At 43.6% G+C, this 20019-nt stretch overlaps 1 protein-coding gene across 2 annotated transcripts in view; it reads right to left on the reverse strand.

The window, feature by feature from the left end:
• The window catches only part of MFSD2B (MFSD2 lysolipid transporter B, sphingolipid), a 77613-nt gene that overhangs the window by 24336 nt on the left and 33258 nt on the right, over nucleotides 1-20019 (reverse strand). For both annotated transcript variants that reach the window (XM_075860996.1, XM_075860995.1), the window contains exons 2-4: nucleotides 17851-17973; nucleotides 7569-7693; nucleotides 2382-2505 (exon numbers count right to left, since the gene is read on the reverse strand). In XM_075860996.1, coding sequence (XP_075717111.1) covers nucleotides 2382-2505; nucleotides 7569-7693; nucleotides 17851-17973 — 372 coding nt within the window. The remainder of the gene's footprint in view (nucleotides 1-2381; nucleotides 2506-7568; nucleotides 7694-17850; nucleotides 17974-20019) is intronic.

Genomic DNA, 20019 nt, shown 5'->3' on the forward strand with positions numbered 1-20019 from the left:
TAGTCATCCTGCAAGTGCATCGCGGGGGTCTGACGGTATGTCGGAGGGGGGCGTACCTCCTCTTTCTAACGACTTAGATGCCACGGCTGCTATTGACATCTAAGTGGCAAAACGACCAGGATCCGAGATATTTCTGATCCGTCGTTGCAGTGAGGTGTTGGCTGTAACATACAGCTAGGTATGGAGCGGGCCTAGCACGTGAGCTCTCTCCATACCTTCACTTCCCGTTTATGACGAAACTGTACATCAAATGTCGGGAAGGGGTTAATGGAGTTGTCTGCTATGGAAATCTGTTATTGACTGAAGGGACCCTCAATACTAAGCTGGTCATGGGGTGTCTCACTGCTCTGATCCCAATCAATTAGCTGTAATCTGTGTGGGAACTTGACAACAAGTGTTCAATTCCCCTGCAGTGCCACCACAGGGGGAATGAAGCATTACAAAGTTCCCATTAAAATGAATGGGATGTCCATGTAATGCATGTATACGCTGGTTATCCCAAGAGAGAAGAACGCTCTTTTCAGCTGCTCCAAAAGAAAAGCATCCTAAGTGGCGGTCGCCCCCTATCAACTGAGAATTCTCTAACACGTATTTGAAAATGGATTTTCTAAGCCAATAAACCCTTTTAAGAAGGCATCTCTGCTATGCATTTATTTATGTCCGCTAGTTTCTGAGTGGACAGAAGTGTTGATGAATTAGATCACCAAAATGAGATCACTAAGGAAAACTTCTGCAATATGTGAACTCAGGGCTTCAAATTTACCCGTGTGATTTAAGCAATTCACCACTAGATGGCGCCAAAGCACTGTACTGCGTCAGCGTGAACTCACTTTAGCGGAATTGTATTCCTTTGTATAGTTATTCTAGGCTGGATTCACACGAGCATGTTCGGTCCGTAAAGGACGGAACATATTTAGGCCGCACTCACCGAACACAGTGCAGGGAGCCGGGCTCCTAGCATCATAGTTATCTATGACGCTAGGAGTCCCTGCCTCGCTGCAGGACAACTGTCCCGTACTGTAATCATGTTTTCAGTACGGGACAGTAGTTCCACGGAGAGGCAGGGACTCCTAGCGTCGTACATAACTATGATGCTAAGAGCCCGGCTCCCTGCACTGTGTTCGGTTCGGGACTTGCGGCCGAAATACGTTCCATCCATTACGGACGTAACATGCTCGTGTGAATTCAGCCTTAGGTATTTCGTGGTCTTACAAAGAACATTTCGGTAAGGCTATATCCACGCACTTGTTTTCAGAACAATGTAGTTCTATGGCTGTATTCATACGGCCGTTTTTTTTAATAAACCATGAATACCGGCTGTCAAAAAATAGAACATGTTCTATTTTTGGCCAGTTTCACGGCCCGTCGGCACCCATAGAACACAATGGATCAGTTTAAAGCGGCCGTTTTTGAGAAGTCAATCCAAGTCACGGTCGTTAAAAACTGATTGTCAAAAGGGGACTCAATTGTATCTGCGTCCTTAGGACACGGATACAATTGACAGCGCTGGCAAGTCAAGAGAACCATTAGTTCCCTTCCCCCCCCATTTGGTGCTTTTTTGTGATGCAGGTGGGATGATGACATCATTGCACTCCCTGCGACCTTACCGCTGAGGAGGCCTGGTCAGAAAAGATCCACATGGGCACTGAGTGGCACTATCTACATGGGAACTGTATGGCACTCTTTACATGGGAACTGTATGGCACTCTTTACATGGGCACAGTGTGGCACTATCTACATCGTCACTGTATGGCACTCTTTACATGGGCACAGTGTGGCACTATCTACATCGTCACTGTATGGCACTATCTATATGGTCACTGTGTGGCACTCTCTACAGGGGAATTGTGCCACTATCTACATTGATACTGTGGCATTATCTACATGGACATGATCATATGATCTTCCTGTGTTTTTTTGTTTTTAGGGTGCTGATGCAAAACGGTCATGAAAAATGGACAGTTGATCCCCCTTTTTTTTTTCACTGTCACGTGACTATAGCCTATATTATTTTTGCAATACCCCCAAAAACATTTTACTAAAAAATGTAACCTCCCTGCAGTTTTAGCAATCTTTATATTTTACTTGGGGTAATGCAAAACCAAAAAGTTGCAGAAAGAAATAAGAAATTTGCATTAATTTTTTTATCCTACTATTGAAAAATATCTCCTTGAATATTGCAGGTTGACGTAAACAGCGCCATTGTTATTTTGGCTTAGATTTCATGAATGACCCTAATTTGAACTTAAATCTGAAACTTCGAAAGGTTTGATCTTCAGGGCCTGGCTTTTCAAAAATGTATCTGTAGGTGGAGTCTGAGGCAGCGGGCAGAGTCATGTGACAAGACATGTATAAAATTGTAATGGATCTTTTATATTTACCGTGCTTAGTGCTTGGAAGGAGCAATAGAACAGTAAATACCACAGGACTCTTCCGGTCACAAAGGGGGGAACAAACCACAAGAAGAAATAGGAGAGCACGAGAAACGGGGTGCACCCCAGGATCCTGAAACATAGACAGAAAACGGATGTGACATAGCATATAAAAAACTTCTTACAAAATAAATAATTATCTGCTTCCTACAGATGTGTCCACCCTGGTTAATGACTCCAATTTATCATGAAACTTATTCAAAGCGATATCGCGACATGCTAGCAAAACGCTTGACAGGCTGCAATTTACATCACAACCACTGGTTGGCCACACATAGAAACATACAGCCGAAACATCTCATGACAGAGTATTGCGAGATCATGTTTTTTTTTTTCTAATGCTGGTCATCTCGTGCCACACATCTCAGGATATGTTGAGATAAGAGGAAAAGTAAGAAAGGACACATCTGTATGGCCTTATGTGCACAGAGCACTCATCAAACAAATGGCTTAACCCCAGTGTCATACTTACCAGTAACTGAGGTCGATCTAGAGATACAATCGCTGGTAAAGTCAAATTACTTTTTTAATTATTTAGTATTTCTGAAGTTATTACACAGGTTCAAGAAGGGAGTGACTATCAGGTGACAGCCAATCCATCTCTGGAGGAGAACAGAGCGGATATCATGTGACAGCTGCTCTGTTTCCTTCCTGTACTGATCTCATTCAGAAAATGAAAGACCAACATAGACACCAGAGAATGCAGCATCAAGTCCCTGGACACCAGGGACAGGGGCAACGAAGATGGACACAAGTGACAGGTGTAACTAAGAAAGCAAAAATAGAGACCGGGGCAACTAAGGCAGAAACCAGGGACAGGGTCAACAAAGATGGACACCAGGGACAGGGTCAACAAAAATGGACACGAGGAACAGGGGCAATGGATACTAAGGACAGGAGCAACAAAGATGTACACCAGGTACAGGCGCAACGGAGATGGACACCAGGGACAGGGGCAACAGATACCAAGAACAGGAACAACAAAGATGTACAGCAGGGTCAGGGGCAACTAAGACAGAAACCAGGGACAGGGGCAACAAAGACCAAAACCAGGGACAGGGGTAACAAAGACAGAAACCAGATACAGGGGCAACAAAGACAGAAACCAGGGACAGGGAAAACAAAGACAGAAATCAGGGACATGCGCAACTAAGACAGAAACCAGATACAGGGGCAACAAAGACAGAAACCAGGGACAGGGAAAACAAAGACAGAAACCAGGGACAGGGGCAACTAAGACAAAAAACAGATACAGGGGCAACAAAGACAGAAATCGGGGACAGGAGCAACAAAGACAGAAATCGGGGACAGGAGCAACAAAGACAGAGACCAGGGACAGGGGCAACAAAGACAGAGACCAGGGACAGGGGCAACAAAGACAGAGACCAGGGACAGGGGCAACAAAGACAGAGACCAGGGACAGGGGCAACAAAGACAGAGACCAGGGACAGGGCCACAAAGACGGACAGCTGGGACAATGTTAATAAAGACTGATATCATGGACAGGGGAAAGAAAGACTAGAAAGAAAACCACAAAGACATTAAGAAAGAATAATAAAGTCTGAAATTCTTATGTAGACAAAAACCTAAAGAGGACCTGTCACGTATACTGTCATGTCTGTCTGTGTAAATACTTGTATTCCCCATGAAATAACAATTCTGGAATATATTTTATTAGAACTCTCCGTTATGATATTCCAGTTATTCCTAGAAATTAATGAGTAAATTGACAACTGGGTGTTATTATTCGCCTTGTCAAGAGGGCGTGTCACTGCACAGTCTCACTCTGTCAGCACTGATTGGACAGTGTCAGTCTGTGTAAGGACACACCCCCAACTAGTAACACCTGGTTGTCAATTTATTCATAAATTTGTAAGAGGAATAACAGAGGAACGGTATAACGCAGAGTTATAAGAAAATATGGTCCAGAAATGGTTTTATTTAGGGAATACAATTATTTGCTAAAACAGACATGTCAGCAGAGGTGACAGCAGAGATCTTACGACATGCATCTTATCCTGTAACATCTTGTAAGACACATTGTAATGCCATAGATAATGGATATCAATCTATACTCTATATCTCTGTGGAGATCATTGTTTTCCAAATGAGGGTCTGTTAAAAAAATCCTCTCCAAATACAAAGAGACAATGCAGGTCACCAGTTCTGTGTGACAATGGAGGTGCTCTGAGTGAGGTTCTATGGCAGTCTGCGGGATAATGGGCTGCGGGGGGTATTATGTGCAGTGATAATGGAAACAGGATGTTCTAGCAGTGTCTGCATAAACCCTCTGCCAGGACAGACACATTAGAGCTGGAGAATACACAACTACCTATATCAAGTCTCATACAACTGACCTAAGGACCCTCCTCATCACTCACACTCCAACTTCTCATAGTCCCTTTCCTTCTCAAGTACCAGTCAAGTCCCCTTAAAGTTGACCATAGACATGCAAGGCCTTTGTTACAAAATTTCTTTCCCTAAACAAGATCACATTGCCTCCCATGAGGGACGGAAGACTCTGATGCCTGCTTATCCCAGAGGAAACAAGATATCCAAATCAAGAAAGATCAGTCAACAGCAGTGTAAAGGATCTGCCAGGCACTACGTCTGGGTATACTCCCAGGATTAATCAGTCGACACCTGAGGCCAGACCTCTGAGACTGACACCTGCTCCCACCAATCAGGGTGGCAGGCTCAGGAGTGGGAGAGCCTATCGCGGCCTGGTCAGTCAGAGTTAGCTCCGCCCCCTGTCCATTTATACCTGCCGTTTTCTCTTCCTCCTTGCTTGTTATTCTTCTTGGATTCCTGGCCCCACTGCTGCCTTGCTCCAGCCTGCTTCTGCCGTGCTTCTGCCTTGCTTCAGTTCCGTTTATCCTGCGTTGCTCTGCCCCTGGCTTGCTTCTGCTCCGTGCTCCCGTTTGTATACTCCACTACTTCCTGATCCTGACTGGCTCATTCACCGCTCCGTTTCCTCGCGGCGTTCCGTGGGCTACTGTATTCCCTTGCGTGTTCCCTGTTTGTACTCCCTTGCACTTAGACAGCGTAGGGACCGCCGCCAAGTTGTACCCCGTCGCCTAGGGCGGGTCGTTGCAAGTAGGCAGGGACAGGGCGGTGGGTAGATTAGGGCTCACTTGTTCCCTTCACCTCCTTCCTGCCATTACAAGCAGAGTCTGATGGCCCCCAACGAGATAAACTGTTCCCATTCCTGATGAAACTGCGTAGAAGAATGTAACATGTGCAGATTTTGCCATGGATCTAACGCAGACATGCACTACCATTACAAGACGTTACCCCGCTAATGAGTCCCTGCTTTCTCTCTTTCATTTCTTTCTTTAATATTTTTATTTTCTCTCTTTCCTTTCTTTCTTTCCTTTTTGTCTCTTTTGTTCTCTTTCTGTTTTACTTTCTTTATGTCCTTTTTCTCTTTTTTTCTTTCTTTTATTTTTCTTTCCTATTTTTTTTTTCTTTCTTTTCTATTTTCTTTCTTTCTCTATAACAATGAAGTCATATCCTGCCCCCAAAGACACCTGCCAATAAGCAAAATTGAGGAATGGCAGAGCTGCAGAGAGCACCACAGCCCTTTCATTGGTTTCCTAGGCACAGGGTCTTGCCCTTACCTGCGGCTGTGCTTAGTACTGCAGTATTTGAATGGGTCTTAGCTGCTCTACCAGAAATAGAAATATATAGACGAGCCACGTTCCTTATATAAACAGTGATGGGCTGCGATGCTCCTTTGTTTTGGTGAGTGGCAAGGGTCCTGAAGGCCGGACCCCACTGATCAAATATTGTTGGCTTTTAGGATAGGCCATCAATATTCTAGTCCTGGAAAAACCCTTTAATGTAGGGCACTCTGATGCTTTGTATATTGATTCAAGGCTGTCAATGTCCAAGCAGAAAAAATATAATTGCCCCTTAATGAATTTTTCATGGTCCCAAAATGCAATTTACGTGGCGCTCTGCATCACGGGATCACATTGAAACAAATGCCGGCCTGAGTGTCTTCCTTACAGGGTTAATATACATTAACAGCGCCATCTATAGGCTAACATGAGATTTCAAACAGCATAAAAGAACGAGTCATAAGAAATATCTTTATAATCTATACATAAAATTTACCCCTCCCCCTTCCCTTCAACCACATCCTCTCCCTTTCCATAATTGAACTTGTTTCTTTTTTTAACATTACTATCTAACACCCTATAGACACTATTAGTATATCATTATGTATATGACTATTTATGTGGCAGCTGTGGGGTGTAGCAATATATATACAGATACTCAATGTATATACTATAATGTCTTTCCAATGGAAACAAATTGTAGAATATTCTGAACATGAAGGGCTCTTCACTATTGTCACTAACGGCAATTTCGGGGCTTGAATAAACCCTGGGGGTCCCTATTAGATACGTCCTTTGCAGGCAATTCCACATAATCTCTGCATTGTGGGGGAAGTTATTGCTGGGAGATGCAGGGAACACACAGTTCATGTGTTTTCTGCTTTCTTGATTCCAATAGTATAAAATAAAATAAAATAAACTAATACATTTAGTAAAATTTTCAAAAAGAAAAAAAAATCAGAAAAAGTAGCAGTCTTACCCCATAGAGCACACCTCTCCAAACCCACAGAATTAGAAACCACTCGTTAGACATCCTACATGACACAAATGCATTTTGCTTGGGCGCCAGGTATGCAGAATGTGCACTAAACCAAACATATCAGCCACCAATTTGCACTACATCAAAAGATGACACTTTGCTCCGAGAATCATGGCCCAAAACACCACTGGTCATGAAAGGGTTAATATTCTGTTATATACTTTAAATAGAAAGGGGGAAGGACCCTTTGACATTCACACTATATTTCAATAGGGGTAAATACCAAATGGGGCCAAAAATTTTTCCAGTTAAGTGTGTCATTGACCTCTGTAGGGGCAGTTATATGGTGCCCATGTAAATTGGGCATCCACTGTGTCCAATTTTACCGCATCGGTAAAATATATACGACGGATGTCTGACCCTCATGTGATCATTGTCTATCCATCATCTACAAAGGGCAAATATCTTCCCGATAACAGTGTATATGCCCATGCCTGGAAAATATCATGAAGAATAATAAAAGATCTCACCCACCATGGCATCAGTCGCCCAATTACAGTCCATTTGCTCTTGTTTAAGAAAAATCCAACAATAGGATCCGTGATTCCACCCCAGGTTTTCCCGATAGACAGCACCAGAGAGGCCTCAAAAGGAGTGATCTATAAATTGCGGGAAACAAGAGAATTAGTGGATTACAAAAGTCCTCATTATGTAGGGGCGTAACATGAAGCTCCTGGCCCCAAATGTGACACCCCAACTAATTATAACAGGACCCCCCACCCACCTGTAACAGGACCCACATCTACCATCTGACATTTATAATACTGGTGTCTTCTTATGTGGAAGATGCGTCTTTGGGGCCCCTCGGGCACGACTGCTATTGTATATCCTATATATATATATATATATATATATATATCCTATAGCATTGCCCTTGTCGTTATTGTGATTCCTGCTCTTTTGGACCTGCTGCCCTTATCTGGTGGGTAATGAGATGAGCCCCTCCGCAAGGTCATCAGGACCCCTGTGCTCAGTCAGGAGGAGCTCATAATCCACACCAACAACACGTCAGCGGTGACCACGTCCCTTCCTGTTTCTATGAGAAGAATTGAATCCCACATGTGGAACATTTCCCCTATGTTGAAAATCTCGAAATCTGACGGTCGGAAATACTCAGCACCCCTGCCCAATATGGCCGAGTTCTCCTTCAGGACATGTGATCTGTGTAAGTCTATGTATGCAGTGATTCCTATGCTTATTACTGAACCCCCTGAAAATTCCACTCCCGGGGAAACCCTGGTGCCATTTCTACAGTAAAAAAAGCTTGGTATAGCGGCGGGTAAAACATTTTATAATCTATGACCTGTGCCAAAATTTGTCAACTGCTTTGCCTGCCCCCTCCCTCATGCTAAGCATTTCTAAGCAGATTAAATAGGGTTTCCTTATTTACTGTAAAAGTGACAGCTCTGCTGCTCTCCAGGAAACCCAGGTTGTCAGATACTGATACAGACAGAATAATCTTATATCAAATCCTAAAAGAACAATAAACCTGCAGATAAACATCCGGGTAGAGGCTCAAATAAAAGTGTTGGAAGGGTTCACTGTCCTTTTGTATCTATCTATCTATCTATCTATCTATCTATCTATCTGTCTGTCTGTCTGTCTGTCTGTCTGTCTGTCTGTCTGTCTGTCTGTCTGTCTGTCTGTCTGTCTGCCTGCCTGCCTGCCTGCCTGCCTGCCTGCCTGCCTGCCTGTCTATCTATCTATCTATCTATCTATCTATCTATCTATCTATCTATCTATCTATCTATCTATCTATCTATCTATCTATCTATCTGTCTGTCTGTCTGTCTGTCTGTCTGTCTGTCTATCTATCTATCATCTACGGTATCTTATATATATATCTTATAACCTTGTGTCCTTGCAGGGTTATTTATTAAAATCCTCTGTACCTCACAAAATTTGATAGTGTTTACAGAATGAACTACAACGTAGAGAACGTTTCTGTCCTTTTTGTAATTTGTGGATATATATTGGTTTAGAGGAATGAGTGTGTCCGGATGACTGGCAGAAGGGCACAGTACATCGTCTATATACCAGCCTGCCACCTGCAGCCTCTCATACAGGGCTTGTTTGCACGTTATAAAATCTGTTATATTACACAGGTGAGCTAACAGAATATGGAAGGTGCCATAAAGTGAGAATACACGGGGCATCAGGTGAACAAACAACCAATTACGTGTGTGTAACTCTATTTTTGGCTGCAGTAATAACAGCACCTGGACTGTGTGCGGAGACCTTCATATCTGGTTCTTATTTCTTTATTTAAAATCCCACATACATAGTCCTGTCCCATATATTTCACACGTTCACTGATGAAAATCCGACAGTCCAGAGAGCCAATTTGAAATGCTCATATTTGCGAGTTTCATGACTTTAATCTTGTGATTTGATCAATAGTGCGTCATATCTACTCTGGTCCATAGGCTGTATCAATTGAAAGGAGCTGAGCTGCAATACCAGACACAGCCCCTTTGACAAGAGTGGCGCTGTTGCTGGGGAAAAAAGCAGATCCTTGTAACTGCGGGATGGGCTCATGGTTCAATCTTTCAATACTTCATCTAATATGGCATCTGAAATATGCTCCATATTTATTAACTCTTTGCACCATTTTTTACATATAGTACCAACAGATAGAAAGAACATGGCGTGTCTAGACCATTACAATACTACAGCGAATATTCTGCCCAATTGCTCCAGTTATGTGCCCTGGAAAAATGGGCTACATGCAGAGGCGTAACTTGAAGGTCTTGGGAACCAATGCAAAATCTATAACAGCGTCCCCCCACCTACCATGTGCCATTTATAATATTGGTGTCTTATTATAGGGCAGAGGGGCCTTTGTGCCCTCACAGGCAGCAGGACCCGGGTGTGACTGCTACCCCCACACCCACTACAGCTACGACCCAGGGGCACATGGAAGATCAGTGCCAAATGGGGCATATGGACGTGATAGATGGGGTTCCACTGCTCGGGACCCCGACAATTAGTTAGACAAGAGAGCCGCTAATTAAACTATGGCAGACGTGGCCTGGCCATGTATAAGATGGTTACCTATGTATAGTATATAATAATACATTTCCCTGGCAGCAGCCCCTGCATGGGGAATATGTGTCCAGATGAAACTCTCCCCATAAGGGCGACTTTTTTAGAGAAGTACAGATGTAGCCGTCTTTATCTTGACTTTTAACGGAAAAAAAAATACACAGTGGCAAGATCCTTTATCTTGAGTTTTTCAATGACTTTTCAATGGCTTTTGTTGTGTGATATCACGCTGCAGCAAGTTATCAGAGTCAAGATAAAGATGGCTACATCCATATTTGAGTTGACTTCATGAAACAAACGCCTTTAACCCCTTCCCGCTCCTGGACGTACTATTAGGTCATGGCAGCTGTATCGTTCGCGCTCCATGACCTAATAGTATGTCACGGGAGTAACGTCGGCCGTCCTCCCGACACATACAGGAGATGTGACAGCTGCTGTCTCGTACAGCAGCTGTCACAGCTCCTACAGCGGGGACCGATCGCTGTGTCCCCGCTGATTAACCCCTTAAAAGCCGCGTTCTATAGAGATCGCGGCTTTTTAGGGGTTAAGCTACAATCCCCGGCCTGCTACACCATAGCGGCCGGCGATTGTAACTATGGCAACCGGACACCAAACAATGGCGTCCGGCTACGCCATCGACGGAAGCCTAGTGGGTCCTGACAAAGTCAGGACCCACTATGCTTGCTGTCAGTGAGTAGCTGACAGCTCTTATACACTGCACTACGCATGTAGCGCAGTGTATTAGAATAGCGATCAGGGCCTCCTGCCCTCAAGTCCCCTAGTGGGACAAAGTAATAAAGTAAGAAAAAATGTGTAAAAATAAGAAAATCAAAGTTTTAAAAGTAATAAAAGTAAAAATCCCCCCTTTTCCCTTATCAGTCCTTTATTATTAATAAAAATAGATAAATAAACAAATAAACTATACATAATTGGTATCGCCGCGTCCGTAACGGCCTGAACTACAAAATTATTTCGTTATTTATCCCACACGGTGAACGCCGTAAAAGAAAATAATAATAAACCGAACCACAATCACAATTGTTTGGTCACTTCATCTCCCAAAAAATGGAATAAAAAGAGATCAAAAAGTCGCATGTACCTAAAAATGGTCCTGATCGAAACTACAGTTCGTTACGTAAAAAATAAGTCCTCGCACGGCTTTATTGATTGAAAAATAAAAAAGTTCTGGCTCTTAGAATAAGGTAACACAAAAAGTGAATGATTGTTTACAAAACGTATTTTATTGTGCAAACGCCATAAGACATAAAAAAAAACTATAAACATTTGGTATCGCCGTAATCGTATCGCCCCGCAGAATAAAGTGAATATGTCATTTATAGCGCACGGTGCACGCTGTAAAAAAAATAGAATAAAAAAACAGTAGTAGAATTGCTGTTTTTTAGTCACCACGCCATCTAAAAATAGAATAAAAATGGATCAAAAAGTCGCATGCACCCCAAGAAAACTACAATGGATTCCTCAAGGGGTCTAGTTTCCAAAATGGGGTCACTTTTGGGGGGTTTCCGCTGTTTCGGTACCACAACACCTCTCCATACCGGACATGGTGCCTAATAAAAAAGAGGCCTCAAAATCCACTAGGTGCTCCTTTGCTTCTGAGGCCGGTGCTTCAGTCCATTACCGCACTAGGGCCAAATGTGGGATATTTCTCTAAACTGCAGAATCTGGGCAATACGTATTGAGTTGCGTTTCTCTGGTAAAACCTTTTTTTTTTTATAGAAAAAAATGGTATAAAAAGGATTTTCTGACAAAAATAAATATGTAAATTTCACCTCTACTTTGCTCTAAATTCCTGTGAAACACCTAAAGGCTGGGTTCACACGACCATGTTAGTCCGTAATGTACGGAACGTATTTCGGCCGGAAGACCCGGACCGAACACAGTGCAGGGAGCCGGGCTCCTAGCATCATAGCTAAGTGACCCAACAATGCAGCACTAGCAGCCGGGGCGTCACTAAGGCTGGGTTCACACACCCTATTTACGGACGTAATTCGGGCGTTTTAGCATTGAATTACGTCCGAAAATGCGGCTCAAAAGCGTTGGCAAACATCTGCCCATTCATTTGAATGGGTCTTACAATGTTCTGTGCCGACGGTCATTACGCGGCGCGTAAAAAAGACGCCCGCGTCAAAGAAGTGCCTGTCACTTCTTCAGACGTAAATGGAGCCGTTTTCCATGGACTCCATAGAAAAACAGCTCCAATTACGTCCGTAATGGACGCAGCGAAAGACGCCTGCACTTGCCATTACGGCTGAAATTACGGTGCTGTTTTCTCCTGAAAACAGCACCGTAATTTCAGCCGTAACAGACGTTGCCGTGTGAACATACCATCAGGGCTTAAAATGTCTGGGGAAATAGCCCCAATACATATGTGTCCGCCCAAAAAAAAGTGTGTATATGAGACAGCATATCTATAGCACTACGACCCTATAAACTATGGATAGGATTAGATACATTGGCTCAGCAGACAGTATCACACATGATAGGATTAGATACAGTGGCTCAGAAGGCAGTATCGCACATGATAGGATTAGATACAGTGGCCCAGCAGACAGTATCACACATGATAGGATTAGATACAGTGGCTCAGAAGGCAGTATCACACATGATAGGATTAGATACAGTGGCTCAGCAGACAGTATCACACATGACCGGATTAGATATAGGGCCCAGCAGACAGTATCACACAAGATACAATTAGATACAGGGCCCAGCAGACAGTATCACACATGATTGGATTAGATACACAGCTCAGCAGACAGTATCACACATGATTGGATTAGATACAGGGCTCAGCAGACAGTATCACACATGATTGGATTAGATACAGGGCCCAGCTCGCTGACATTGCGGCTCCAGCGCTGGACCCAGGATAGGTAAGAATAATAATTTTGCTTCTTTGTGTTACTGATTTTTTTTGGGTGTTTGTGTTTTTTTTACAGGTTCGGTTGTTGGACTTCGGATTCAAGGACTTCAATGACGGCGTTTTTTTTATTCTCAATAAAATGGTTAATGAGGGTTGTTTTTTTATTTCAATAAAATATTTTTTCTATGTGCTTGTATCTTTTTAAACTTTATTATCACCGCCTTAGTAATGGCCGCTGGCTGATTGACAACCTCCATTACTAAGGCGGGGCTTAATATTAGCAGGTGCAGAGGCCAACACTAACCCCCATTATTACCCCGGTACTCACCGCCACCAGGGATACTGGGAAGAGCCGAACCAGTACCCGAACATCTGTAGTGACGGGCAGGCACCGGGGTGGCCGCAGGCTGGTAGTATCAGGCTGGGGAAGGCCAAAAACAGTGGCCCTTCCCACCCTGGTAATGCTGCCTGCTGCTGCTGTGTTGTATCTGGCTGGTTATGAAAATTGGGGGGGACCCCACATCGTTCTTTCCAATTTTAATTTTTTTTATTTTTTTTAAATGACGTGGGGTCCCCCCCATTTTTCATAACCAGCCAGATACAATAAAGCAGCAGCAGCCTAGCATCACCAGGGTAGGAAGGGCCACTGTTTTTGGCCTTTCCCCTCCTGATAATACCAGCCTGCGGCCACCCCAGTGGCCGACCATCACTACAGATGGTCAGGTACTGGATCGTACCCGGCTCTTCCCAGCACCCCTGGTGGCGGTGGGTACCGGGGTAATAATGGGGGTTAGTGTTAGCCTCTGCTCCGGCTAACACTAAGCCCCGCCTTAGCAATGGATGCTGTCAATCAGCCGGCGGCCATTACTAAGGCGGTAGTAATATAGTTTAAAAAAAAATACAAAGACATAGAAAAAATATTTTATTGAAATAAAAAAAAAACCCACACAACCCTCATTAACCATTTTATTGATAATAAAAAAAAAGCCGTCATCGAAGTAGTCCTGGAATCCGCCGTAGTCCAACGACAGAACCTGTAAGAAAACACACAAAAAATGATTAGTAACACGTGTGTTAGGCTTAGATACAGGGCCCATGTGTGATACTGTCTGTGGGACCCTGTATCTAAGCCTACCACAACGTAGGCTTAGATACAGGGTCCAGCAGACTGTAATCTTATACAGTATAAGATTACTGTGTGTTGGGGCCCTGTATCTAAACCTACAGTGTGGTAGGCTTATATACAGGGCTCATCAGACAGGATCACACATGGGCCATGTATCTAAGCCTACCATGTGATTGGCTTAGATACAGGGCCCAGCAGACAGGATCACGCATGGGCCATGTATCTAAGCCTACCATGTTATTGGCTTAGATACAGGGCCCAGCAGACAGGATCACGCATGGGCCATGTATCTAAGCCTACCATGTGATTGGCTTAGATACAGGGCCCAGCAGAGAGGATCACACAATCTGTGATCCTGTCTCATGGGCCCCCTAAGCCTGCTACATCGTAGGCTTAGGGGTTGTGCAGTCCCTATACATTGATGGCCTATCCTCAGGATAGGCCATCAATAGCTGATGTGTCTCTCGGGACCCGCAAATCAGCTGTTTTGAAGGGGCCGCAGTACTCGTACGAGAGCTGCTTCCCCTTCATTTCACTACTCGCTCACACTGTGAATCGCCGACACGGATTCACAGTGTGACCGGAATGAAGGGGAGCAGCTCTTGTACGAGTGCTGCGGCCCCTTCAAAACAGCTGATTGGCGGGTCCCGGGAGTCGGACCCCGCCAGTCAGGGCTAACCTTACCTTCCTCTTCGGCGGGAGTTCTGTCGTCTCGATGCTGTGCGCGGCGCATAGCGCTGTGACGTCATGCGCTGCGCACAGCGCTTGACGTCAGGACCTCGGCTGCCATCCGGAACCAGGAAGGTAAGTAAAGTATGTTACTATAGTAACAGGGGCCCGCGGCCCGAGTTACTATAGTAACTTTTTATTGATGTGGTGCGGGGGGCCATGGGCCCCCCTGGCTTCGGGGCCCGGTCGCAATTGCGACCGCTGCGACCCCTATAGCTACGCCAGTGTCAACACCTCTTCAAACCTGGCATGCTGCCTAAAATATATTCTAATAAAAAAGAGGCCTCAGAATGCACTAGGTGCTTCTTTGCTTCCGGGGCTTGTGTTTTAGTCCACGAGCGCACTAGAGCCACATGTGGGACATTTCTAAAAACTGCAGAATCTGGACAATACATATTTAGTAGTGTTTCTCTGGTAAAATCTTCTGTGTTACAGAATTTTTTTTAATACAATTGAAATTCAGCAAGAAAAATTAAATTTGCAAATTTCACCTCTACTTTGCTTTAATTTCTGTGAAATGCCTGAAGGGTTAAAAAAAACTTTCTAAATGCTGTTTTGAATACTTTGAATACTTTTAGGGGTCTAGTTTTCAAAATGGGGTGTTTCTAATACATAGGCCCCTTAAAGCCACTTCGGAATTGAACAGGTACCTTACAAAAAAGGCCTTTGAAATTTTCTTAAAAATATGAGAAATTGCTGCTTATGTTCTAAGCCTTGTAACGTCCAAGAAAAATAAAAGAATGTTCAAAAAACGATGCCAATCTAAAGTAGACATATGGGAAATGTGAACTAGTAACTATTTTGGGTGGTATAACCATCTGTTTTACAAGCAGATGCATTTAAATTCTGAAAAATGCTATTTTTTCTAAATTTTCTCTAAATTTTGCAATTTTTCACCAATAAACACTGAATATATCGTCCAAATTTTACCACTAACATAAAGCCTAATGTGTCACAAGAAAACAATCACAGAATCGCTTGGATAGGTTTAAACATTCCGACGTTATTACCACATAAAGTGAAATATGTCCGATTTGAAAAATGGGCTCTGAGCCTTAAGGCCAAAACAAGGCTGAGTCCTTAAAGAGACTCTGTCACCACATTATAAGTGCCCTGTCTCCTACATAAGGAGATGGGCGCTGTAATGTAGGTGACAGTAATGCTTTTTATTTAAAAAAACGATCTTTTTTCACAACGTTAGGAGCGATTTTGGTTTATGCTAATGAGCTTACTTAATGCCCAAGTGGGCGTACTTTTACTTTCGACCAAGTGGGCGTTGTACAGAGGAGTGCATGACGCTGACCAATCAGCATCATGCACTCCTCTCCATTCATTTACACTGCACTAGCGATATAGATATATCACGATGTGCAGCCTCATACACAAGCCCTAACATTACTACGGTGTCCTGATAATGAATACACATGACCATCCAGCCTGGACGTCATGTGTACTCAGAATCCTGACACTTCTGAATCTTTTCTGTGAGATTCCAGCAACGGATATGAAAATCTCGCGAGATTACGAGGTAAACGAGATTTCGTATCCGTTGCTGTAAATCTCACAGAAAAGAGTCAGAAGTGTCAGGATTCTGAGTACACATGACGTCCAGGCTGGATGGTCATGTGTATTCATTATCAGGACACTGTAGTAATGTTAGGGCTTGTGTATGAGGCTGCACATAGCGATATATCTATATCGCTAGTGCAGTGTAAATGAATGGAGAGGAGTGCATGATGCCGATTGGTCAGCGTCATGCACTCCTCTGTACAACGCCCACTTGGTTGAAAGTAAAAGTACGCCCACTTGGTCGAAAGTAAAAGTACGTTTTTTTAAATAAAAAGCATTACTGTCACCTACATTACAGCGCCGATCTCCTTATGTAGGAGATAGGGCACTTATAATGTGGTGACAGAGCCTCTTTAAGGGGTTAAAAAACGTTACATTTTCAAATACACAATTCCAAAAATTCCCTTCAATTCTTGCAACATCTGGCCCATGGGGTACAGTATCCCAGCAGCAAAAAAATATTCCACTGACCTAACTCTGCTGCATTTTAACTTTCTTTTACGGACCCTGCAAATACTGATCTGCATTACAATGGCCTTTGGGAATGTTCACTATAAGTTCAGGACCGGCAGGATCTCCAGCATATGAAAAAATGCAAGAATATCACAATAATGTTTTCTGCTGAGAGTAAAAGAAGCCAATTTTATAAATGTAGGAAGCGTAGTTTTGGACTTGGATGTGACTTGTGTTTGGAGCATTCGCTGAGTTATCTCCATGGAAAGTTTGTACAGATATAAGCAGCAGCCGCGTCATACAGACAAAATATTTTTGAATGTTGTCATAATCGTAATAATATTTATCTACATACTTACTTTTTATGTTTTACACCAAAGACAAATCGTTTTTTGCCTTTGTGCTTAGCCTTTACAGCAGATCTATCATCAGGCTACGCTGCTCTATGTAATTGTGTATTCACGCAGGCAGGTAGTGTGCCATACTATCAAAAAACACAACTTTCACCACAATTTCCTGTTGCTTTGCGATGCAGTTGGCACACTACCAGCTGTGTGAGTCCACCCTAAGGGCAACATATAATAGGAACAGGTCTGCTCCACTATTAACCCAAACGGCACATAGCATATAGGGGGTAATATCAGTAGCACTATTATTCGGGGCACAACACGTAGCACTATTTTTACACCCTGCAATGTGACACTTTATTCAATTATTAGATATTTTTATGTTACTCATACTATTTAGATGCCCATGTGTTGATAAGCTGCATGCCCTGGATTTTCAAACAAGCAATAGTAAGATCCGTGAACAGCAGCTTAACTGTTTATTGACAATTTCCAAGTAAAACTACAATGAAAATCAAAGGAACAATAAATATTGTATTATATTAGATATTATATTTTTTATTTGCCTATGAACTCTAGAATATCTGTTGTTTAATATCTTACCTGAGCTACATCCAAGAGATATATCTGCAGGAAAAAGGCTGCCGCACTCCCTGCCACTTGGTTGGGGGCACCACCTATGGCATAGCACACCTTCCTGCAGACAGGGAGTTTGTTGTGCTTGACCTGGAAGTGCAAACAATGTATAAAGGTAAATGTAACATGGAGAGTATGTATGTATATATCTGTATATTCCATCAATAATATAGGAAAGGATTCTTTACAGTAAGAGAATTCAAACTTTGGAATGCCACATAAGGTAGTAATGGCAAATAAAAACAGAATAACAGGTTAAAAAGGCAACACACTATAGGGATGGGTCTGCTCCACTGATGGGAAGACTATGGGAAGCAGCCTTACAATGTTGGAGGTATAGAGAACTCAATGCAGACTTGATCCACATTGATCCACCCAGAAATCCAGGTCTTGTGTACAGAAATGTATGGAATAATCCAAAGAGCATTATATGTTAACCCACCTCCAGCTGAGAATTATTGTATCATATATATTAAAAAACAGAAAGTGGAAACAAAGCAATAAGCAGAAACCCGGCAGAAAGTGTTTTATTCCTCTGCAGTGCTCCCACAGGAGAAATCAAGCATTACATGGTGCTGTTTGAAATCACTGGACTGTCCATGTAATGCATGGGAAAGAGAGAACCCCTCCCCATTATGTCAGAAAACCTTTCTTTCCTTTTCTTTCTGGCCTCTCCGCCTAACCCTGCTTACTTTTCTCTTCTATTTTCTAAAGATATGCATTAAGTAAAAAGTCACAATTTTTTGTGCAAATATGACGTGCACCAAAATGTTCAACTTTTTTGGCATTAATAGCTTAATTAATCCCCCCACTATCTTTTTCTGTGTTTGTATGGTTCAGAAACAAATGAACAAAAAAAAAAGTTAAGCCATTAAATCTTAATAGGTCATATGGATGCACTCAGCGATTCAGATTTTTCGCCCTGGAATAAGAACTGATCGACAATAACATCATGTCAATTGGCGCTCGTTTGCTCCATTTACATGGAGCAATGACCTGGAGTATGACCTGAAGTATGGGGACGAAAGATAATTACTACGACTCTTTGTCCCCATCTTGTCAGCAGCACATTCCCTGTTTGCATGGTCAAATATGCTGCCAAGATATTACCATTTTTAAGGCGGCATAAAAGATACGATCAGCCGACAAACGAGCATTTGCGTGCTCGTCAGCTGATCACTGCCCTGTTTACACAGACCACTGATCCTGAACGAGCGTTCCTACGAGTGCTTGTTTGCCTGCTCATAGGCCCGTGTAAAGATGCTTTATGATCGACCCCCGCTCTGGTACACCCAGTCAGCCCATGTATTTCATGGTAGACCAACAGGAGTCGAACACAATTCACAGGGGAACAGCCCAGCTGGTGTATACAGTGGCGGATCATCATATGGGCGGTTCGGTCGGCCGCCCGGGGCCTACAGCTCCCAGGGGACCCATGGGCGCCCGAACCGCACATCACATATCAGCTATCGCCGCTAATGGGGAGGGCAGGGCCGCACCGTCCGCCCTGCTGCCTCTCTGAGGGGGCGGCGGCGCAACTGAAACCAGCCGCTGCCACCCCCTCCTGCACTAACTGTACCTGCGTCTATAGAACGCAGGTACAATTACATGCATTAACGCTGAATGGCCGGGTACGTTCCGTGCCCGACCATTCAGCGCCTTACAACGACAATGATAGGCAGGGCAGAATGAGTTGTCCCGCGAATAATCGCCTTTACACTTGTTGAAAGGCGAGGATTGGCAGGGGAAGTCATTCTGCCTTGCCAATCAACGATGGTAGCGGCGCGATGACGTCATCACACCGCTTCCGTTGTTGAAGGACGCTGATTGATGGGGCATGTCATTCTGCCATGCCAATCAGCGCCTTTCAACGACGCAAGTGGCGCGAATGTGATATCGCGCCGCTTGCGTCGTTTAGCCCCAGCAGACCTGCTCAGAAGAGAGCAGGCTTGCATTGACACAGAACGGAGTGGGAACGGGATAAAGGTGAGTATGTACAGTTTGTTGTTTTCAGCTAAAAATTGTGGGCGGAAGGGGAGGCTTTATGTGGGACACAATCTACAGGGGGACTATATGTAGAGCATTATATACAGGGTGCGCTATATGTAGAGTGCAATCTACAGGGGGCTATATGTG

This window comes from Rhinoderma darwinii, chromosome 4, assembly GCF_050947455.1.
Source record: "Rhinoderma darwinii isolate aRhiDar2 chromosome 4, aRhiDar2.hap1, whole genome shotgun sequence".
Lineage (NCBI taxonomy): Eukaryota > Metazoa > Chordata > Amphibia > Anura > Rhinodermatidae > Rhinoderma > Rhinoderma darwinii.